The 25,535-nt window shown below is 41.5% G+C and overlaps 1 protein-coding gene across 1 annotated transcript in view; it reads right to left on the minus strand.

Annotated features, from left to right (window-relative positions):
• The window catches only part of CCDC60 (coiled-coil domain containing 60), a 493,444-nt gene that overhangs the window by 329,799 nt on the left and 138,110 nt on the right, over nucleotides 1-25,535 (minus strand). The window contains exon 2 of the mRNA XM_069214471.1: nucleotides 17,008-17,097. Within this exon, the coding sequence (XP_069070572.1) occupies nucleotides 17,008-17,097 (90 nt within the window). The remainder of the gene's footprint in view (nucleotides 1-17,007; nucleotides 17,098-25,535) is intronic.

Consider the following 25,535-nt stretch of genomic DNA (forward strand, 5'->3'; position numbering starts at 1 on the left):
TCTGCAATGTTTTAATGGTAAACTAAATTTTCAAACCACCGGGACAGTGTCCGACTATATGTCTCAAACATTTTAAATAACTAATTTGGGAGCTCAGTTCGACCTACAGCTTGCCTACCTGAAATCGCTTAATCAACTTAATTTAGTCAAGATATCCTGTGCCTTGTTTGGGGTGCCCTGCAGTTTGATATTACCAAGAGTGAACATGTTTATGAAGTAAATCTTTCTTGAATTCTATTGCTTCTTTTCAACAGAAAGCTCAAAGCTCTGTAGCTTTCCAAGTTTACTCTCTATTTATTATTGAGGTAATATTTACTTGCTTTCATCAGCACTGAAATTGTGATTGATTTGAGTTTACCTGAATCCATGTCTGTTTTACAAGACTCTTCATGTCCTCAATGTAAACCACGTTTGTGTTCCTTATCCTTGAGTACATCTTTTCTTAGTTCTTCCTTCAAGTAAGTTTGTTAAGTGACAGTTTTTAACCTTTAAACCTGTCAGAGATACTTCCATGTCCTAAACAATTATTTATAGATAGCAATTCTTCATTCCCTGGACTATTCTTGCATACAAATATATGCTTTTCCTCTCAAGCAAAGCAAAGTCCATGAAAGTGGCATCTGACAATCAATCACTGATGCAGGAGCGATTACTACTTCAGAAATGTCTCTGTTTCCAAAATAGGATAAGTAAAATACTTTGGCAGGCCTGCTCTTGTTTGCCCACATCAGACATTTAAAAGTAATTAAATTAGTGTGTTTTATTTAATACTTGACTCAACTGAAGAAACACAAAATTAAATACACCGAAATATAAACTTTCTGACCTGAACATACCTGCTCAGAGTAATCCCTGTGCTTCCCAAGTTAACTTAAATCAGTAGCTACACATTCAAAGTTTGGTAACACAAAATAATCATCTTCACATTATTTTAATAAGACATTAGCTCTCAAAGAGTAAACGAAAAAATATAAAAAGGAAATAACAGTGGCAAACTTTGTCATACAAAGGCATGCAGTGAAACCCAGCAAGCCCGCCACACAATGGTAACAAAGAAGACTCGCTGCCCATTGGTTTAGGATGATGGCAAATGCATGGACATGTAGCTGAATCCTAGGTTTCCTGTCGCTACAAACACCGATGTGAAATGTCTACAGAAACACTTGCTCACTGTAGAATATAGCACATTCAATAAACGTATTGAAGAATAAAATAGAGCATTTCAATTATTGGTCTATTTTTTGTATAAATGCCTAATTAAGTGATAAGTACTTGTCACAAAAAACTCGCTTGGTGTTTTACCCACGGCAGACTTCAAAATGTTAATACACAAATGTCTCCCTTCAAAAATGTGCCTAACCTTCTAACACAATGAATGTATAGCTAAGTCCCACACTGCTTAGAGAGGATGTAACTTTGTGCCATAGAGAAAGGCCATCCATGAGGCAGAGTACTTACACACTAATGTTCAGAGCTGACAATAAGCTAACAAAGGAAATTATGATTTGCTGCTAATGCATGTAGAGCAGTGCATTTCATAGCTTTCCTCCTTTATAAGAGTTTTTTTGTCCTTCAGAGTTACAATCCTTGAATAGCTCTCTCATATGAAGTACCGACAGAACATTCGCTCTCCTTGATGAAAAAGAACTGGCAAAGCTAACAGGTCTCGGCGTTAAAGGCATTTGCTGATGTTTTCATTTTGTCAAGTTTGTTTCCCGTGCTTAACACGGCCAGCGAAAAGAACCAAAATGCTTGCAGGGAATGCTGAAGAGCACTGGAAAAAAGCCAACATTTGCCACTGATTAATAATGTATGTGCATACATGAATCGTCACATATGCGAGTGCAACTTCATAAAACAGCAATCGTTTTGGCTTTGATTCCAGTGTGGTGACGTATGTGTATACATGCATCATTGGGCATGTGCTTACATACGTCATGATGCAATGACCAAGTTAATTTTTTTTTTTATTATAGTAAGAAGATGGCTGACACCCATCTTGAAGCAGTAAATTAAAAAGAACAAATAAACGGTCCATGAAAGTGTATTACAGAAAGGAGCAGCCAGGTAGCAAATTGCAGCTGCTAGGCCCTCATGAAAAAGAAAATAAATACATTTTTAATAAAGGAACAGGGAGGGGTGTGGGAACAAAGAAGGAGCTGTGGGGGTGAGAACAACTTAACACGTAAACATCACTCGTGAATGGCAGCGGTGAGCAGGGATGGGGGAGGATACTAACAGAGCAGGTTACAAGAAAGGCAAGTGGAGCAGGGAGGGGTGAGGCGAGCTGCAGGGTGTGATGGCAACACATAGCATAGAGGGATGAGGGTACAAAGCATTACAATTGGGATTGTGGAGAAGACAGCAAGCACTCCCGAAGAGTGCTATAGGCACAATAAACCAATAGTCCTCTGAATGTAAGCCGGGACCGTCCAATGAAATGATGGTTAAGAGGTTATGGTCCAAACTCAACAAGTGGAAGGAAAGTAACTGCTGTAAGCATTTATGTTGTATGCAATAGGTATTTTGACAGTGAGCAGCCAAAGCTGTCTATAAGTGGGACCAAAAACAGAATTGCTTTCTTCACATGAGGCTTCTCTACATCTAGTAGGGTGAGCCATGTTATCACAACCGTATCTTTAATTGTGCGACGAAACTGTTGCCTTATGAATATACTAATATTTGGCTAAGACACCTGACTGGCTCACCCTGAATTAAGACAAATGACCACACTGTTGAAAATTGTGAGGTTAAGCAAGTGTTTGAACCAATCTTATAACACCATGGTATGTTTCTGTCAGCCTTATAACGGCATGGTATGTTTTCTGTCAGCCTTATAACAAACTCTATGGTATGTTTTCTGTCAGCCTTATAACAAACACCATGGTATGTTTTCTGTCAGCCTTATAACAAACACCATGGTATGTTTTCTGTCAGCCTTATAACAACATGGTATGTTTTCTGTCAGCCTTATAACAAACACCATGGTATGTTTTCTGTCAGCCTTATAACGGCATGGTATGTTTTCTGTCAACCTTATAACAAACACCATTGTCTGTTTTATGTCAGCCTTATAACGGCATGCTATGTTTTCTGTCAGCCTTATAACAACATGGTATGTTTTCTGTCAGCCTTATAACAAACACCATGGTATGTTTCTGTCAGCCTTATAACGGCATGGTATGTTTTCTGTCAGTTACCTATGATAGGCCCTCATTCTGATTCTGGCGGGCGGCGGAGGCCGCCCGCCAGAATTCAGCCCTCCATAATACCGCTCCACGGTCAAAAGACCGCGGAGGGTATTATGAGTTTTTCCCTGGGCTGGCGGGCGGTCTCCAAAAGACCGCCCGCCAGCCCAGGGAAAAACTCCCTTCCCACCATGAAGCCGGCTCGTAATCGAGCCGGCGGTGTGGGAAGGTGCGACGGGTGCTACTGCACCCGTCGCGTATTTCACTGTCTGCTATGCAGACAGTGAAATACTAGCGGGGCCCTCTTACGGGGGCCCCTGCAGTGCCCATGCCATTGGCATGGGCACTGCAGGGGCCCCCACGGGCCCCACGACAATCCTTACCGCCATCCTGTTCCTGGCGGGCGAGCCGCCAGGGACAGGATGGCGGTAAGGATTGTCAGAATCCCCTCGGCGGCGCAGCGAGCTGCGCCGCCTTGGAGGATTCTTAGGGGCAGTGGAAAACCGGCGGGAGACCGCCGGTTTTCCCTTTCTGACCGCGGCCAAAGCGCCGCGGTCAGAATGACCAAGGGAGCACCGCCGGCCTGTCGGCGGTGCTCCCGCCCCCGTTGGCCCTGGCGGTTCTCTACCGCCAGGGTCATAATGAGGCCCATAGTGTCTATGTCAAGCAGACCACGAATCGGTTACTCCTCCAGTAGTCTTGAGGTTTAACTTTAGAAGTGAGTATTTTAGTGGGTGCTAATGTGTTATGTTTTTATTTTGTCTTCTTTACGTTTTCTGTTTCTCTCTTTCTGGGACCAGTCACCTTTTTATAAATATTTCTCACGTCTTTAAGGAACGACCTACAGTTCTTCGTCACAAATGAATTAGCTTTAATGCATTGCAATCTGGAGCTTGGCTTAAAAAATAGTGTGGCAGGAGGAGTGACATGGAGGCCCAGGAATGAGAAGGGCCCTCTTCATGACAAGTTATGGGTGTTTTTCTTTTCCGATCAAGCCAGGCGAAGTCAGGCCCAATTTCCTTGCTTGCATTACATTGCAGAGGGAGCACTGCTGCGCCACTGATTGCAATGATAGCGATCAATGGTTCTCTTCCTTCCCTCATACTCACCACCCGCCAAACCCCCACTACCTTACTACAATGTCTACCAAGCGGGTAAAAGCTGGAGCTAACTACAACAAGATTATTTACCCACCCAACCTTTTCAAAGCCTCCGAAAAAAAAAAGTTAAAAAACAACACTCTTTAACAATTCCCTGACACACTTTTCATTGATCAGTACCACAGTGGCTGGTAAGGAAGGCACAAAACTAGGTCTGAGTGGAGTTCGTGGAGCTGCGCTAGGCAGAGCTCCGTGAAGTGCCCAAAAACTCCACTGCGCTATGTGGAGTTCTGCGAGCGGCAGTGTGTGTTAGGTCACGCCGTTCGTGCTGATTTTTAGCGCCAGGTGTTTTACCATGCTGAAAATCAGCGCGAACAGCTCCCTGCGCAGCACAAGAGGGCACTGCTTCTTTTCTGTCGCTCAAGTTGATTTTCTACTCGAGCTGCAGCTATCTCAACACGCACAGAAGGTTTCTCAACGCGAGCGGTTGTAACCATCTGTGACCGCTCGTGTTGAGAAATCTTGCAGGGAGGTGGTCTTGAGTAAGATTTGCCCTGCTCACGTTCGCCAACTCACCGTTGACGAGTGCGAGTGAGGAAAAAACTACGCTCCACTACGCAGAGCTTTTCAGAGCTCCGCGCTCTAAGTGGAGCGCAGACTGGGAAAAACTCTGCGAGCTGACAGGAGTTCACACCCACCCCTACTAAAAATTTACCTAATTTTCTTTACCCACAACATCTTATCTTGGATTACCATCTTCTACAACTCACTTAACGGGACATACTCCTCCAGAATCCCACACGGCTGCCAGCTTATAGCCTCCCCTTCAGCCTACTTCAATGGATCAATCACTATGTCCTTAAACAACAACGGTAAGGTCATAATTTAAGCTAAAGGCACCCACCTCTTCTCTTTTTGACCATATTCTTCCATCACTGCTCACTCCCCATGACACTCTGACCCCCTTTGACTCGTCAACGAATTTCATCCTCACTATACACTCACCAATCCACCTGAGTACCATAAGGCAGATCACTCAGGAGCTATAGAATTAGCCTCTGGTGTACCTGCTCCCTTCTACACCCCGAGCCTCCTCTCCAGAACAAACTTATCACTCAATACTTCATCCCAATTAGCTACCAGTATTCTCACCTTCCTGCATGCACCATCGAGGGACTTTGAAGAAACCACTACCCAATCAAGATAAATACCCCCCAATCAGACCATACGATTAACAATCAGATGGCCTAGCTCCCATACTGCCCTCCCCTCCATATGTTCTTCCACCTTATCCACCCATCCTACCTTGCCCTGCTCCCTCTCCTCTTACACTCAATCTATCCCATTCCCCATTCACCACTCACCCCTTTCATTCCAGTGCAACCACTTGACCCAACGCTCTACCATACCTACCTCTACCATACCTACCTCTACCTCTCCCCTCCCCTTTTCTCCAATCAAGTAGAGCTATCTCCATTTTTCCTCCTGGACAATATTTCACATTGTCCACCACTATCTCCTCTCTAAACACACAGCAATACGCCCTACCCACCATCTCCCTAGTCAGATCCAAACGCCATCTACTTACAACCCATGCACTGAACTATAGAAACAACATTCCTATACTCTCTAAATGCCCTGCCATCTCTTACACCAAAACAGTCACCTCAAAGCTGTGTTGCATGGTTCCCAATTGCAGATCTGCAACAAAACACAAGCTGGAAATCTCAGACACCATCACTAACTACAACCTTGACATTCAAAACCTCACTAAGGCCTTGTTCAATGACACTTCTCACACCATTCTCATTCTCCTGCCCCCCCCTTGCACTCCCAGGCCCCCATCCACACACACACACACACTATTCAATTTTCAGAAAGGATAGGCTAGGTAGAGTCAGGGGAGGAATTGCTGCCATCTCCAAAAACGTCCTTCAATGCTGAGCACTATCTAGTAGCTTTTTTCTCTACATTTGAATGGCTTACTTTGGAACTTCGTGTTCAGCACAATTCTCCTCTCAATGTTTATGCCATATACCACCCACCAGGTGACAACTCTGCATTTACTGAGAAATGTATTGACTTGACAAATGACCTATCTTCACAAAGGGATGAACTCATCTTCCTAGGAGACTTTAACCTTAATTGGGGCACCCTGGAAGACTCGGCTACCAACCAGCTTGCCACATTTCTCTCCGGAAACGATCTTTTACAGCACAAACCTAAACCAACATACTCTAGAGACTCCAGGCTTTACCTTATTATTTCCAAAGATTACCTGCTCACAGTAGAGGATCCTATACCAGTAGACTGCTCTGACCACTTACTCTTTTTCACTCCCCCTTTTACACTTCATCTTTCGCCTGCTGCAATCCTGGACCAACCAAAAGAACGAGTTACTTACCTTCGGTAACGACTTTTCTGGTGGATACATTAGCTACCTGTGGATGGGAGTATTCATGAGGTGAGGAATCCACAGGTAGTTGTATCCATCAGAAAGGGTAACTGCCTGATTTCACAACACAAAGAACATCAACCTCAACACTTGCAGCAGCACTGCAAAGAAAGTACCTCCATACATCAACTCCTACTGTAATGACCTGACTACTAATTGCTACACTAGTTTATCTGTCCTGACAGATAATGTAACTCCACTACAAAGCAAGAAGAAAAGACCCTCACTCTCTGCCTCATTGTTCAATAAGTCCCTCAATGACGAAAGGAAAGAACTAAGACTCTTGGAAAAGAAATGGAGACAGTCAACCTCTGTCAATAATCTTGCATACCTCCAATATGCAAGATCTTGTTACCACAAACATATCTTTAGCGAAAAATCAAATTACTTTAGAACCCTCCTCGACTCTGCCAAGAACAGACCAAAGAAACACTTTACCCTTCATCTGCAAACATCAAATTTGACGACCCACCTAAAAAAGCATAAGAATTTGTACAATTCTTCGATGCAAAAAAGTGAATTCGCTCCTTGATCATGATACACATCCTACACCACATGAGATATACAAATTCAAATGCTCCTGGCACAGTTTTGACATTTATCACTGAGAATTCCCTTCTCAACCTTGAAAAACCAAACTTTCAAGTCACTCTCTAGACCCTAACACCAGCGACATTGCAACAAAACTCTATACCCTTACTCTCCCCTACTGGACAAATCTGGTTCACCTCTTTCTCAGCCAAGGATCCATTCCTGATGCCCTCAAAACTGGTCAAGTGAACCTGCTAACTCTTCACTGGCTTCTTGCTGAAGCTAGGACTTTAATCAAAACTGCTTGCATCACCCATAAAGCCATATACACTAACACCCCTCACTACCTAGCTAACAAACTTAAGATTTTAGGTGGCTCTAGACCATCACAAAATGCTAAAAATCTGGTGCTCGAACCTCCATCCTTCAAAAGGGAAAAACTAATGGTGCAACCCAATTCAGGGAACAACTAGAATTTGGAATTCACTGCCTCCAAACTTTCACACCATGACCTTATTTTGGATCTTCAAAACTGACCTTAAAGCTCTTCTCTTCCAAAGTAATTTTTCTCAATAGCACTCCTTGCCAATGCTCCCCACCAGGCATATGCCATCTCATTTTATAGTGTGACCATGACTATTACATGACACCCTCAAGAGCCGTAATGACCATTCACGTCAGCTCTGTAAATATGTAATATATATATATATATATGTCATGTACATATTGTCACCTACTTCCATATTACTCTAACTTTCTCATGTAACGTTCTTTCTTTTGCTTTATTGTAAAGCGCTCTGAAACCTCTGGGTAAAGTCCCTGTTACATAAAACGCATAAATAAAATAAAAAGACACCCATAAAATTACTTCTCTATGGTTAAGCATTATAGTGGTTCATAACACCTAAACATAACCAGATCCTTAAGGAGTAATGCGAATGTGCTCCTTCATCAATGGTAGTGTTGTTTACAAAATACTTCCTCTAATGTGTATTTAAATCTTGGTAAATTATTCTTGCATGATCTCTGATTCACCTCGCCCCACAATTCAGTGTTTCTTGTCCTGATATTTAGTCATGATGGGGTCATCAATTATCACATTATTTTCTACTATTTATAGACCAAAATATGATATACGTCCTTAAACATGTACATGGGAAAGGTAAAAGTCATATGAAATTAATCTTTCTTTCCATCTCAACCACCCCACAATGTTTGTTTGTTGCTAATTATTGCTACATATTTTTGTATCCACTCGGACTGGTGCAAATTATTATAAACACAAACCTCACCTATATAGGTCCCTTACCCAATCCTTGCATTTTACGGCTGGGTCTTGTTCACAGTGCCACTGGATTCAAGCTAGCCTGGCTGATGAGGGGCAATACCCTGAATCTGGTCCAAGGATGCTTATTTACAGTCCAGGGAGCACCTGGCCTGGCAGTTCATGCTGGACTGTTCCACCAGGAATCAGGTTCAAGACTGATTCACATATGGCTGTGTCCAAACTGAGGTGGGCATGGGGGAGCAAAAGAACGATGGATTAAACCCAGATCCTTGACTGGGGTGAGTGCTTAAAAAGTTTCAGCACTCCGTCCATCATTCTTTTATGTTGCTAAAGTCCAATAATAAGTGCCAAGAAAAGCTGTTTAGGTCTTTTGAGGGCTTTTTATTCAAGGTTGGGGGCAGGGCTCCCAGGGCACACACCCGCTTTACTTGGTTTAATAGTCATTATAGAAAATTAAGGGTCATTCTTATTCAGAGCTTGAAGGGCACCAATAGAGAGGTCATTTGTAAAGCCCAAAAGGACTATAAGATCGCACTTTCACAAGCTAAGCTACAATGGGAACGAGATCTGTGAGAGGGTCTGGTCATAGCGGTTAAGGCTAGAGACACTATGGGGGTCATTACGACCCCAGCGGTTGGTCCTATTATGGCAGTAGTACCAGCAACTGGCTGGCGGTACTTACCGCCATACTATGACGTTGGCGGTATGGCTGAAGCCATACCGCCAATGTACCACACTGACAGCCACGGCGTTAACAGCCGCCGGGCTGGAGATATATATCTCCAGTCCAGCGGCTGTCACTGTACCACCGGCGGTATCATGACCCCGCATACCGCCATGGTTTTCGTGGGTTTTTTACCGCCACAAAAACCATGGCGGTAGGCACAATCAGTGCTAGGGAATTCCTTCCCTGGCACTTATAGGGGTCTCTCCTGCCCCCCTCACCTTCCCTCTCCACAGAGTCCTCCCCCCACTCTCCCTCTCCCCCTCCCCCTCCCGACATACACACATGCATACCCACATTCACCCATGCATGCATACATTCATACACACACACAGCAACACTCACTAACATACATCCAGGCACACACGCAAATACACGACACAACATACATGCACACTCACATTCACACCCATTCATGCACACACGCATTACACATGCCTAACGCCCGCATGCACGCATACAAACACAGTCTCACACACACACACACACAACAAACCCCACTCCCCTCCCCTGTCGGAGCACCCACTTACCTGCTTGCAGGGAGTCCTCCGGCAGGAGACGGGATGCAGCGCTGCTGCCAGCAGCAGTGTCCACCAGCGGAAAACCGCCAGGCCGCATTATGGATCATAATGCAGCCGACGGCGCTCTTCTGGCGTGGCGCTGCTGCTGGCAGCAGCGCAACCTTACCGCCGTCCCCCGCCATGACTGTCGCCGGAATTCCGCCAGCCTTCTGGCGGAATTCCAGCTACGGTCATAATGGCATGGACGGTCGGTAGCCACGGCGAAGGTATGTTGGCGCCAGTCGCCGTGGCAGTAGGCGGCATTTGCTGCCAAGGTCCTAGTGAGGGCCTGAGTCTTTCTGGGGGACACTGACCCATGGTAATTGTAAAGCGGCCACTAGTAGAAGATAACAATCTTCAAACACAAACCTGGGTGGACCACTTTTCGAAGATTTATGAAGCTAAGCCCTTCAATAAAAATAGTGGACTGCAATATATTATTCCCCGCCCTGGAAGAAGTACTACTCTCATGACTTTCGAGTTTAAAGACTTTGTGGAGATCATCAGGGCCCTTCCACCTCTCAAAGCCCTGGGGACTTATTCATGGCTGAACCCCTGATATGGGCCAAGTAATTTCAGCTGCTCTTTCGCTCCCTGTTGGAAGGTGGCCCTATCCCTGTATCTTGGCATTCAGCTGAGATTATACCCATTTCTAAAAATTGCAATGCTGTTGTTTGCAGATGACACATTGGGTCTTTACTCAATGAAATGCACTGCCTTCCCTAGACCCATCCTGTACAGGCACAGACTTTGGTCTGTAGAGGAATTGGAAACCTATAGAGTTTCAATAAACGCACTTTTAATTTCTCCAGGGTGCGAGAAGATCCCTGGCTTGCCTCTATCAAGTCCTCACTGCATGATATGGGTTTGTCCTCTTTGTTGGCCTCTCCAGGTTCAGCTAAGTCAGTCACCCGCCAATTGATAAAAGAATATAGAAAAGGAAATCTGTGGCTGAGGGAACTAACATGCATTTAGGCAGGGAGTTTAAAAGATTTATTCTTGGGCACAAAGATCAGTCTTGCTTTTGAAGAGTTTTTCGACCCTCTGCCTGGTGTTACCCCATTGCAACTCTATTTAAAATGGAGGTATGGGATTCTCCCAGTAAATAGTTTCTGTACAAAGTGGGGTGGGAAGTACTGCAGTTCGAGTGGGTGCTGACTTTGCAATGCTGCAGAAGAAACTCTCCACCATTTTGCCTTTTTTGTCCCACGTTTGCTAGGCCATGCAAGCACTGGCTAAAACCATGGTGTGATCTCGTGGGTTTCAGGCAATATGCACCCACACTACTCATTTTATGCTTTGATGCAAGAGAGGTGATTTTCAATCAATCAATCAATCAGGGAATTTGTAAAGCGCATTACACACCCATGAGGGTCTCAAGGCACTGAGGTGGGAGGTGGGGGCTGCTACTGCTCGAACAGCCAAGTCTTGAGAAGTCTCCTAAAGGTAAGGAGGTCCTTGGTCTGACGTAGGTGGGTGGGAAAAGTGTTCCACGTCTTGGTGGCGAGGTGCGAAAATGATCTGCCGCCAGTGGTTATTCTGCAGACTTTGGCTCAATGACCAAATTTCTGCACGCTGACTGGCTCCTCTGCAAAGGTGGAATGCAGGATTGAAGCCTTTGACATGGCCATTGTGCCTTATTTTTATGGCAACTTTTAAGCGTATTTTTAAAGGCCCACCCTGTTTACTATGGAATTAGCTTTATGATTTTTGTCTTGTTTTTGTGTGCATCAATTTATGCTATTGTATGATATAGTATGAGTCACGGTCGGCTGCTTGTTTCTTAGTTTTATTTAAATGATTTTACACCACATATTCTTATATTAGTATTTTAATGCATGTTTTATGGATTTTGATATTCCAAAATAAACATTTATGATGATCACAAACCTCGTGTGTATTTTGCGTAATTTTCCAACTCATTTTCAAGACTTCACTTTTATTAACCAGTGGAGTAAAGCAAAATGATGCCCACCGCAGATTGTGAAGATGGGCACCTGAGTTTCCCATATCTCACATGTGTACATTGGTCTTGGGCTGAATGGGGCATCCTGAATGGTTGAGGGGCGTCTGAAGGGTTAAGACCCTCCCCGGTGCAGGGGGAGCTATAGCTACGGGTCTATTATTGACCAGGTAGCTGCTTTCAATTGGGATCTTATAATTGCATCTCCTCATTGAGATTTTTCCTCGCGCTCAGAAAAATCTAAAGAACTGGCTGGATTTTGCTCCTTTTCTTCTGCACATAAAATGAGCATCCTGGTTTTACACAGTACCCTACAGCGCGATCCACAAATGTGTTCTCATTATGAGCACGTCTTACTCACTCCTTACTTAGATGTGAATTATTCCTAGTTTCTGGCAATAAACCATTTTACTTTCAGAGAATGGTTTGTCGTTTCCACTCCATCAATCTCCTGGGTCATCTTATCTTCCACTCCCACTTTATTTTTATTTTTTACTTTTTTGTATGCCACTTTCTCCTCCCACTTCCCCTCGATTTTTCTACTTACCTACTACTCACCCTCTTCCCTTTCTCTGATCCTGTTTTTTCTTTAATGTATTCAATTCTTTAATTTTGCAATGTGTCAGCAGCTGCAAACTGCTACCGGGCAGATCGAATCTCCCCTAAGTGTGCATGCATGATAATGCACCAGTGGTCATTGTAGAATGTTTCTTAATTCTGGTTTAGACTGAGTGATTACAAAGCATACGAGCATTGGCAAACCAATAGCTCTGGGTTTGCTTGTTAAGGTGACACCGAGTGTCATAATCAATACTTTTTTATCCATGCGATTATAATTTCGATTATGCAAGAGTATCTTTCACTGATGAAGTGTCATTCTTGCTTCTAATATCAATAACTGTATTGCTCATGAAGAACTCACAAAGAAATAAACACATTCTGTTATCTCTAGAGTTCCACCTGATTACATATCTTCTCGTCACTACTAAAGATGGCTGATGCCGAAAGCAGCACATTTGCTTACTTATAGTACATTAACAATTCCTCCAAGGGTCATTAAGTCACTATACACAAATGCATTAAAATAATGCCAGCCACAGCTCATTTTTAGGCTACGGTTGTGATCACTTAATAGTGGTTTAGTCTTAAGACCTAAGCATATTTTTTAGGCAAGTGTATTGAGGGTTAAATTTACGTGGAGTGAGCATGGTTATTTCTGTACACTATTCCTGCATGGAAAAGGTAGACAACTTCTTGAGCAGGGGTCTCAAACAGGTTGATCGCAAGCTACCTGGAGCTCGCTCCCTCCCTCTCAAGAGCTCGGACTTTATTGCTGGTGAGCTGGTTTGAAAATATGAAGCTCCCCTTTTGCACCCGTTCTGTGAGGCCTGGGAAACCCACAGTGCAGAGTATCCTATTCTGAAAATGTTCTTTACTTCTCTTATTTTTCTACCTCTTTTTATCGCCTTTCCTTCTTTACTACCATACCTTGGATCTTTCTCTTTTGATTTTCAGACTTTTTGCCATCTTGATTCACTTTTGCTTCCCCTTTTCTTCTGTTCTCTCCTTTGTGATTCTCTCTCTCTTTCTTCCCGTTTTTCATTCTTTGTTTTTTCTTGTTTGTGCCTTTCTTTTCTGTCTTTTTCTTCCTTTCTTTCGCTTTCTTGCTGCTGTTTTTCTATCTACTTTTTTCTTTCTTCTGCTTTCTTCCTCTACATGTTTCATTTCTCCTCATTCCTTATTTCAGTTTCTTTCTAATTATTTTTTCTTTTTGCTAGCTCATTCGTTCTTTACTTATTATTCTTTGTTTTCTTTCCTTCTTCCTCACCTTTTATTCACTCCATTTTGTTTATTTATTCTTGTTCTCACTTCTTTATTTTTTTTCTCTTTTTCCGCTGCTTTCTTTTCTTTAACATCTTTTCTTGCCTGCTTATTTCTTCCTTTATGCTTTAATGCTCACTGGAGCACAACTGGGGTACTTGAATCACGGTGTTTAAGAATTCAGAATTCTTATGTTGAACAGTAGCTTAGGAAAGTTTTCTATGACCTAAAGTAGCTCTCACTATAAGAAAAGGTTGGAGACCCCTGTTCTAGGGCTTAAGTAATGTGCAAGAGGTTAAAAGAGGACATGCCTTGGAGGTATTATCGCTGCATCCCACTGTTTCACAGTCACAAAACAATCCCCCTAATTTGGTACACATGAATCATGGGGGTGGGGAAGGAGTGGGGGGTAGAATTTGCACCAGGAGTGTAAGATACACGTTCCATGGGCAAATACTACTAAGAGGAGTATCCTATAGCTCTTTCTATGTTCTAAACTTGTGTTGAAAAGTTCTATCATGTATCCTTATTTGTTTTTTTAAGGCCCTCATCCACTCTATTTTGTGCCATGCTTCCTCATCAGATCTCATTCTGGTCCCTGTGAATCAGGATGGGCTCTACCATATTCAAGGAACCACTTAAGGATATAGGCTGATGGGGTCCGGTTACATAAAAACACCTTAGGCACACCTTTTTTCGACTGATCGCCATGACGTGGAATGTCTATCTGGAATCATTTAAGGCCCAAACAGATGACGACCAGAGTTCGATAACCTGAATAGGATATTGTCATACTTACTATGCCAGGTGACACCCCAACATTCCCACACGAGCTACACATGACAGACACTGAATGAATTACATACACTGATATGACTTATATTGGGCCTCATCCTCGTTGGTGGCCCACTCCTCCAGGTCTTTCCTCCTCCCTCACGACTATTTATTCAGATATTATTAGTCTATATATAAACAGAGTCCATCTTGTACACAACGACTATTTAGTTAGGGTTAAGGTGGGGGGCTTGTTATTGTTATGATGTATTGCACTGTATTGATTTTAACTGGTTTTGCAATGCTAGATCCTTCATAACTACCTGAACATGACAATTTATTGTACATGACTGCAATTGTTTTGCTTTATATAAGGTAATGATGAATACCAATTATAACACAGAATAAGATACTATTGCACATGGTCTTCTGCATGCCATAATTTGTATATTATTTGATACAAAATTCAATAAAAAATGTTTTAAAAAAAGAGGAACACCTTTTTTATTGTTGTCCTGGGGATGGTTATACATTGTTACTTTAATTTGGGTGCATTAGGGTAGCTAATACTCCCTATACCCTATTTTTTGGTCAACATGTTTCAGCCCTAGTGTAAACGGTCCCTAAGGATCCTGGGCGTTCATTAAGACAGGACTTACCCAGTATAAAGTCAGCTAAAATTCGCTAGATGTCCTCTACATGTCAATCAGACGCACTGTAAATTGACACATACAACAACAAAAACATATACAGGCCTATTTGCCGAAATGTAGGAACACATATTAGTTCCCAAAAACATAAATATGGATTATTTTCCATATCATTATGCTCATATTCTATCCTTTCATAAGTACAGGCTGTTACTAAGGATGTTAAAACTTTAGTACACTATCATAACTTGACTCTAAATGAGCGGATGTCTTAGAATCTCTCAAAAATAGAAGAGATGTTGTAAATAAACCACCGGTAAAGAGGGAGGCTATACTTCTCCAGACTATATATGACAGTAATAGAGCTTGCATGAACCTGCTCTCAGATTTTAGGAGTTACAGGGTATTGAGCACAGACCCCACTAAGAGATTTGTAATCTCCCACTGTATAACATCAATCTTATTTTGAGGTTGCACATAGCATGTGCAGGAGCCAAATGACACCATAGTATTTTAAGATAGGAACGTGAAAAATGTTGTGTATAAATTCAGACAAAGTGAATTAACATTTGGGGTAAAAACAAAATTAAAATCAAATCAACCATATACCCACGCTGTGTCGGATCACTTTTTAACAAGTACTGGAAAATCGAAATCAGGATAAACAAAAAACAAGCATTGGGAAAGCTAATATGTCTTGGCCAGGGCAAGATGGTGCAATGGTTAGTTTTTGTGCAAGAATATGTCACAAAATTAAAAGGCAAAAACAGAATGTGCTATTACCAGAACATGCTGCCTTATGCTTGTACTAAACATTTTAAAATCAAAACAAGTTCACAGATGCAGTTATTTTACTAGTTATGAATGTTACACAGCAAGCCTTTTTCAGTTGTACCAGGCATTTTATTAACATTTGTGAAGGGGAGAAGAATAAATCACCACCTACCAAGCACTCAGATTCCAAACTGCTATAATGTTACAATGACACTTAAATACTTTAGAATATAAAGGTTACAAAGAAGGGGAGGCAAAATAACTAGCTGATATTTGAAGTTAAAATAAGAAATAAACAACGTACTGTGAAAAAACTTTGCATCTAAAGGTAAAGGAAATATTTCTAGGTGCAGTGATGCAAAGCAAAAGGAGCCAATTGGTAAAATGGGCTGACCAACCGCCCCACGCTATATGCTGTGGTGGGCGGAACCAAAATGTAAAAACATTTAACAGACCATTGGGTGAAGCTTGCTGATCAAACGTCATCCATGTAGGGTACCTATGTTTTTTGGGGTAAAACAAGACTCGAGACATGTAAAGCTGTCTCAAATACCAGACATTAAACATTCACAATTATATACGAGGTGGATGGATCGGAGTAGGCAACTTTCATTGTAGTGGCCAGAGGGTAAGGGAAGCGGGGTGTAAAACGAGAATGACCAGATGAGTTAGGATGGGCAAGAAGCAAGTAACAGGGCCAAAGTGAGTTATTTGTGGAGGAAGGTGTTGAAAAGGATGTGTCCGAGTTTGGATTTAAAAAATGAGGTAGAAGGATTTGTGTGGAGTGTAAGAACTCCAGATTTTGAGAGGGCAGTCAGACAAGGATTGTGTCAGGTGGGATGGGGATGTTGGATACAGGTGAGTTCAAGCAGGAGACTTTGAGCTTCCAGCAAGAGTGAACAATACCAGAAATATTTTGTGTTTCTGTGAGAGGATGTGAGGAGAGGCAGAGTGAGGAACGTTATGCACCAGGCAGGACAATTTAAAGATGCACCTTGCTTCAATACGGAGTCATGTACAGACATGCGAACAGAATTCAGGTTGCCCAACTGATTGCTGCCACACACAAGTCAAGTTGCTACATAAAGGGCAGCTTTGGCACGATATTTTATGCTCGTCAAGGGTAAACCACACAGCTTGGCAAAAGGGTTGGTAATAATGTACTGAAAGAAATCTCACAGTCTTGTCCTGAACATCTTTCAATGCAGTATTTGTCTTGGCCCCTCCAACAACGTCTTCCGCAAAATCAAGGTCTTCATCTTTCCTGTCCTACAAACAAATTAAAAAGAATACTTTGTTAGTATGAGAGATGTTTCCAAATCTTAGTAGCACAAGCCGAACAAAGCAGGTGAATGAACACAGGGTGTGAGGTATGGTATTAACACCATTGAGTGTTTTGCCGAAAATGAATGGCGTTTGGTTACAAAAAAATCTACACTTAAAACACTGCAGCACAGAGAGATACCAACTCAATTAATCAAATAAACGCTTTATTTTCTATTTATCTTCAACTGTCTTTAATTTAGCACTAAATGAATTACGCAATTCAATTGACTTACACAACACAAAAAATGTCAGGCAAGATTTACATAAGTATATCCAACGAGGTGTGAAAATACCGCGACATGATTTGAAAGTAGTTTCACAGACAGTGACTGTTGTATGTAAGCATTTTCGCTAGGTTAGGAGCACTTGTTAAAAAAAAAAAAAAAAAAAATGTTTTTATATGAAAAAAATATTGTTTATGTGGGAGTTCTCATTTTTTGAGGTCCTACTACTTACTGCATTCTTTCAAGCAGATCTTCACATCTTCCAATAAAGAAACTATGGAAAAATGCTTCATCTTCTGTAAGCCAGGAATTTTCGATCTCATAAAGGGTCTGAATCTTTGATAGTTTGAGTACATTTCCATGTGAGTTCCTAAGTTCCAAAATGTTCTTGGGGGACACTGAAACGTGTGAGGAATAACCCGTCAGAGCAATGGTGAATTATGATTTTACATTTAGAGGGCCCTCATCTCTTCTCTAGGTTTCTGAAAGTGGGTGCTCTCGATGCTATATTACAAAAACTGGTCATATTCCGCACATTCTGCAATTAATAAGGCACCGTAGCGCTAATCTGTACCTTCTTGCTCTGATTTCGAGGGTTCCGTCAAAGACTAGAGTATTGTTTGTTTCATTAGCAGTGTACTTGTGATTACCCTGCCCACTCATTATATTTCTTTTTTAATTATTGCTAGATCGAAAGGTTATGAAGTTTAATGAGGTGACCGGACGTCTTGTCAGTGATGTATAGAGCATTAAACTACAAGAGCTGCCATAAACCCACGAGGCTTGGTTATACATACTAAAGTAAAGCAATGGCACATCTAGGTGTCATTCAAGAATTACATACATTATTTATATGGCTCTGAAACATGATTACATTGTGATAGCATTCACTGCAGATGGCTAATTAGCCATTCAAAATTCACTGCATTCTTGAAGGATACCGAAGAGTGCCACAGTTTTTGTTTAGAATGATGTATCAAGGGTGAGATGGATTCTCCGTGGTACTATTTTGTTTGTAGTCATCGGCACATTGCTATGACCCGTGAGGTAAATTGCTTATTCAGCACCGTTTGTGGTACTGCATCTCTCACTTTACTTCTAAATATTTTCTGTAAAGTTTTCTTAACTTTACAATGAATGCATATTATTACATTTATATCACTGTGTCATGTCTTTTATTCTTAGTGTCATTTCTTTTTTATTCATGCATCAAATTGAACAGTGCTTGACTATATTTTGCAACATTTAAATCAATTTTATTAGAGGGACTGGATAACAAAATCAAATGTACATCATTCCAATTATCATTAAATAAATATAATAACTGTTTTAACGCTTTTCCCCAATGCCTGTAAACATTAGGCAAAACAAAGTTACATGGGGGGCAAACACTGTTTTTAGAGGCGCAAAACCTTGTACTTTGAAGGAGTTTCTTGTATCTGCTTCAGGTAACGGGTAGCAAAAACATCACTCCTCAGTTTCAAAACCAGTTTCTAAATTCCACTTCAGGAAGCTGCAATGAAGGAAGCTGAATTCCATATTTCCAATCCATATTTGAATACGGCTATCAGACGTTAAACTTCATAAATCGCTCAATAATAAATTGTTAGCAAATGTTTTAAGTAAAGTGGCAAGAACTTTGTTAAACATTAGTGGTAGAGTGTCCAACAAAACAAAAATATATATATATATATTCTGCGATATGTTAGTATGACAGAACTAAAACCAAGTATTGCCTCATGGTATAAAATTCCAGTATCCAAGCCAGCGTGGCCTTCTTAATAAGCACAACCAGTTGGCATATGTTTATTCTTTCTGCAAAGAGATCTCACAAACATAAAGGAGCTTTTGATTGCATTCCAACAAAAGGGTATTAATGCCAGCTGGCTATCAACAGCCTTCATTGGGTTAGAGCAGGTAGCGACAGAGCCAATGGCACATGTTTCCTACCACTGGATCGAATATCACAGTAGGCTTCCCTGCCACATATTTCAGTAAAGGTTACCAGAGGGATAATCTAACAAATGCATGCCTTTGGGTTAGGAGGCCAGATTTCGCAGGTACGCATGACCACACTTACTAAGAAACTTCATAGTTGTTAGCCCCATGTGTGATAAAGGCATTAAGTGGAAGTTCCATCACCCTGAATTACTCATATAGTAATTTAAATATTTAAAAGTCGAACCTTGAGTATGTATCTATTACGGTACCATCAAAGATTGATTGTTTTGCCTACTGATGCCCCTCAAGAATTATGGCTATTTTGGCAGTGTACGCAATAAGCATATTATCTGAAACCCAAGGTGCCAAATCACTTAATGCCACATCATATATATAAGTGGACTAGCTACACGCTTCCCAAATTTTGGTTGGAATACTTTGGAGAACATGAGAGAAGTACTCATGAGTATATTAAAAACTACTGGCACAAAGACACAGTCCTGAGTCAAACCAGTCTCTGTATTCATGTTATGTGCAGCTGTTTTCTGTTTCAGTCTTACTGTCACCCAAGCATCCAAAAGCAACATTCAGATATATTTGAAAATATCCAATGGGATTCCTAGTTTCATAATTTTCTTCCATAATAGCCCCAGGGCCCTATCAAATGTATTACAAAGATTCAAAAGGAAAACTTACATAGTGCCATGTCAATAATCACAACACATGCCCTAGAAATGGAACATAATAAATACATGACCAACAGAATGAATAATTCAAAAACTTTCTTCGATCCCTGGAATAAAGTCATACGTTTCCATCTATTCTGCAAAGTATCAGCCCAGAAAAGACTTTGCCTACTTCACTTAATAAAGAAAGTAATCTAAACGAATGAGGGAGATCAGGGCTGCTTTTTTAATACACTGGCATTGTGGCGGCTCCCCGATAGATCTTTAGAAGTATTTCTACATACATAAAGCACCTTTAGAAGAAAGCTAGCCCGACAGTTAATATCACATTGGAACGTATGAAAATGGACTACATCTGGATTTGGGGCACTTTCTCCTTTTAAGCCCAATATTAATTTCCTCACCAACTAAGAGGGTTTGGATGGGGGAAATAAAAAATATTTCTATACTCAACCCATTTAAACTCAGTGGTGTATAATTACCACCTGCCTCTATCTCCCTGCACCCAGACAATTGGAAAGACACCATTCAACTTGTAGTGGTGAACGCAGATATAGGTTGTGGGACAACGACCACAGCTGAATGGGTGTTGGAACCACGGGGAACGGGGAATTGATCCCTCACAAATTTTGGTATGGAGGAACACAGAAAACAATATCCCCCTTAGATTTACTAAAGTGGAAAGTGAAGATTAAACAGTGGCAGAGAGCATGCCTTTCTGGAGACATGCTGCACATTGCCCAAGTCTCTTGAAGCATCTTTGTGGAGGCTCAAGGAGCTTTATGCGCTGTTGATTCTTTCATTGCTTACATTGGGATAAAGAGCCTCTCCTAAATTGGGCAGTTTGTCAAGCCAGGGGATCCAGAAGAATAAGGGAAGCAAGTGATACTATTTTATGGTACCATTGCTGCTAGCTCCACTGACTCGAGAAAAAGACTAGTTTTAAAATAGGCCTAGCATCGCAACCACTACAATTAAATAATTAGCAAAAATATGAAGAGGTCTCCGAGCCCCCACAGCGTTACCACTTGGGTTACAGTCCTTCAGAGAGACGCTTGTGAATTGTAGCATGATTTCACTGTGTTTGATCGTCCATGTCTGTTTCAACACAAAAAAAGCACACCTTTAAATCTTATGACTATACACATGTATACAAGTGTGTATATTGTCGGTTTGATTTAAGATGTGATAAGTGTGTTTACTGAATTCCAAATACTAACACTAATTGAATAACTGAACACAAATCACTGATCTTTGGTATTAAATGGAAGAGGAAAGGATGTAACCCTAAATTCTATCACCTCCACACTATGTAATCCTGGATTCAAATCTTTGCTTCTCCACTTTCCTAAATTGTGTGATCCGCCACCCATTGCTTTACTTAATTTACAATTTTCCTTAACCATCCAGTTTGGGAGCGCTACATCCAGCACCGGATCTATGCTCTATAGAAAACTCACATATATGCTCAATATAAAGTACTCTTGTTTCACATTTAATAGCAATATAGTCTAAAGAGAGAACATGACAAACTGACACATTTTGGGCAACTTGTGGCAATCGTCAAGGCATGGGAGTATTCTTGAATGTTTCATGCTGATTTTTTTTTTATAAATGTCACTCGGGACAGTATTCCAATTGTGTGTATTTATCTGAGACACTGAAAATGTTGAAATTTTTTATTTTTTTATTTTAAAGTCTTTATTATATTCTTTCCATTAAGTTTGTTACAGTGTGACATCCATTGATGGCTCTGCTCATGTTTTGGGTCTTACAGCCAAGACAGGCTGGATCACCCTAGCTGTGGTAAGAACTGGGTACACATGGGTCACATAGGTGGCAGCATCCTTGATTTTCAAGCCAAAAATTTGTATTTTAGCCCTTTCCTGCTTAAAACACCCTTCATGCTAATGTAAGATAACTAGGAAATAAAGTCCCAAATTATTTTCTCTCAGCTTCCAAATTTATCTCTTCTATGTGGACCATGGGTACTTGCAAACATTTTCCCAGGGGCCAAAAAAGTTTGGTCTGTGGTGCAACCAAGGGCCACTTTGACGCTGGCAGGGTGGTGGATGGTTTAAGGGTGCTGGGGCATTAAGGTGGGCGTGGGGGAAGTGAGGCATTCACAAGTCTACGGGCTGGACTTCACTTTAAACCAGAAAGCCTGAGGCTATTCCTGGTCCCCCCAATTTCCCAAATTGGATAATCCTAGGCAATTTTTTTATTTCACTTTCCCTCTTTTTTCTTCATTAGCACTTAAAAGACCTCAAAATACTTGATTTCAGAATGAGCGCTACAGAGAATTTCATTTTCTCTTGCATTTGATCTGATAAACTATAATTTTGTTCATGTATAGTGGGAGCCCAGGCCATCAAAGAGTGCACACAACTAACTTGCCTCTTAGTTTACTATTGGCATTGATGTCAGGGTGAGGGGGAAGAATTAATGTTTATAATTTCATGTGTGAAAACGATGATTTAAAAATACATCTTAATGCACTGACGTAAGCTGATCTACTAAGGTGAAATGGTGTGTTAATGAAATACACTTTTGGAATTTTGAAGATACTTCATCATATTTTTACACTTTTCCTGCAAGGCCTCTTTAAAATGGAGGTGATCTTAAAGTTAAGTGATGAAGTACACCCTAGCAACTTCCTTTCTTTAACTTTTAACATCTTTCTAATGTTAGTGTTCAGTGAGTAAACAAAAGTCCGGTTCTACCGCTGACAGGTGCTGCGTGTAAAGATCAGGAGGGTCAGAGCAAAGAACTGTTATTTATGCAATCCGTCGCGGCTGGTGACGCAGGTGCTTATGATTTAAGAACCAGCAGGCACTCTCCATCGTGCTTATGGTGAACGCTGACATTGTCTTGCTTTTCCATTGTTTCGTATTTATCATCAATTCACAATCTAAGCTTTCTAGGAGCATTTCTTAAAACCTGCTCAAAATTACAAACTGCAAATGTGTCGTCTATGAACTGGCGACCGAGAAGTGGGGGCGCAATTCATAGAAATAACAGTAGGTGGCAATCTATTCCTTCAGTGTAAGCCCACTACAGCCAGGCTAAGTTTACATTTAATAGGTGCCAAATATGAATGTGTGACCATGATTTCATTGCTCTGCGCCCATTAGTCGCAAGACTCAATCGATATGGTAGCAACAAGCGTCCTATTACGCATCATTAACCAATAGGTCTCAATTCTATAAATAATTCCGGTCAGACGCCCGGATGCATAGACGATCGGGAGGAACAGCCTTAAACCTTTGTTAAAAAAAAAAAAAAATACAAATAAAAAATGTTATTCTATCAAAACATCGACTGTTTGGAGTGCTCTGCTACTCTCAAACTATATATAGGAACTACAGAATAATATGGGAGGGAGAGGGGATCAGAAGGACGAATCATACTTCCTAGTGCCCTTCCTTGCATAAGAGGAGCAAACAATCAGTCCTGTTTGTTCGTTGTGGCAGCGGACGGCCACGTACAGGGTTAAAGGGACATGGTGTGCACGGGCCCACTAGCAACTAAAGACAAAATCATGGGTCACCAGGTAACGCTAACAAAGGGGCACGGGGCATCCAAAGAAGTCTCTCCTGCCAGGATCGACCCAGGATACAGCAGAGGTAAATTAGGTGATCTCCAGAGCACAAGTCCTAAAAAAAATTAAAAAAAGAGGGGGGAATATCCAAGTTAGGCAGCATGAAAGTGACATCATGGCACGTGACCTCACAGTGCGTGACATCACAGCATACAACACTGCAAGTGGCATTACAGGAAGCGGCATCACAACTCACAATTAAACAGGAAGTGACATCAGATCTTAAGACCTTACCCATGTTTAGCAGCTCTATCATGAATGCATCTGAAAGCATTACAATATGTAATAAATGAGATTTTGCGTTGGGTTGTGCAAAGAAAGTTGCACAACACTGATGCAAAGTCTGGGCCTCAACTTTCATATTTATTTTTTGAAACTCTGCCACAAAAAAAATAACAACATGGGGGAAGATGGCAGTAGTCCTGTTCGTCTTATTTGGTAGCAAAGTCTCCATTTTAAAATATATTATGAGATTAGGGTACCTGCAGCAGAGCTCTTTGTGTGCCAACTAAATCTCAGGAAATAATAATAATGGTAAAATAACTCTGGAGGTGAAAGTATTTGCTGGAAAGATCTGTATGTTTTCTACTCCCAAACTGAATCAAAGTAGCATTTACGGTTAATGTCTCCTGGAGAGCACATTAAGAAACATGCAGATAACAGATTTTTATTTTCTGTAAATGGGTTACTGCATTTAACACAAAGATAATTTGGTCCTTGCTGTTCATAAATTGCAATCCTTGTAAAATAGTACAGTGAGCTATGAAGCACATGACTCCTACAACTTGTAACCCTCTGTCTCATGTAACATCCTGTACGATAATTTACACACATATGAGTTATTGTCAATGTATAATATGATTTATTGTCAGTGCTCTGACATCCAACTTTGGGATGAGTAGCGCTATAGCGCTATAAATGAAATAAACAAAAAGTGGTATTTAAATTGTTGTTGGTGCAAATACTAGGACAGCCCAACACATCTGACATTCTTACAGTGCATGCATATCTCTTATAAACAGGGACTGAACAAAGTCAAAAGCATGTCTCTCTTAAGTACCTGTGAAGTGATAAGCTGTGTTTCTTTGTTTCCCCTCCGCTGCATTTAGGTATGAGGACCTGGATAGCTCCAAGCCAGGATACTCCAACAAAATGAGACCTGAAGGCCCCTTAATTTGTTATGGGCCCAGCTGGAATCTGATAAATGCTCCCCACCCCCCCCCCGCCAGCCTGCACATGCTGCTCGAACAAAAGCCGACAATGTGCAGGCGTTGCTGAATGTGTCCGGTGGCTGAAAATTACACCACAACAGGTTTAGCATATTTCTGTGGTGCCCAAACTCTTGGCAGAGTAGACGGCATCCAACCTGTAAAAATAGTGTGTATACGCTGTCTATCTGTGTGTACCTTCAATTGATGCCCTGGTGATCTCACTATTGCCACTCCTACTCAGACACAACTGCTCAGGTTTATTCCTAGGAAGCCTGCAGACGTTCGGGCAGACCCGCCTCAAAGGTCATAATGTAGGATCTGTTCAGCCAATCCCTGGTGGCATAGGCAATTTGCATCCAAAGAAGAACCTTGCACCACACTGGCTGTGGAAGTTTCCCCTTTCCAGAATCGTTCTTTTTTGTTCTGTAAAGTCACAGGTGATATACCTGGCCTACTGGTGCCCACAAACCTCCTGTCCCTAAATATGCTCATTCACTTATCAAGACCTACCACACACCCTGGCCTCCGTGAAGCCAGGGACACAAGTAGCTATAGGGTCTAAACAGAGATGAGCCTACAGGAGGAGGTGAGCAGAGACCATAAACAAGATCCTGAACTGCACCATACTACAAGGATCGTTCTCCAGTGACTGGGTTTTGAACTTTCACTGCTGTGCCGAGGCTTATAAAGCTATTGTCCGTGTGTCAAACCAGGGAAC

Source organism: Pleurodeles waltl, chromosome 11, assembly GCF_031143425.1.
Source record: "Pleurodeles waltl isolate 20211129_DDA chromosome 11, aPleWal1.hap1.20221129, whole genome shotgun sequence".
NCBI classification, from domain to species: Eukaryota; Metazoa; Chordata; class Amphibia; order Caudata; family Salamandridae; genus Pleurodeles; species Pleurodeles waltl.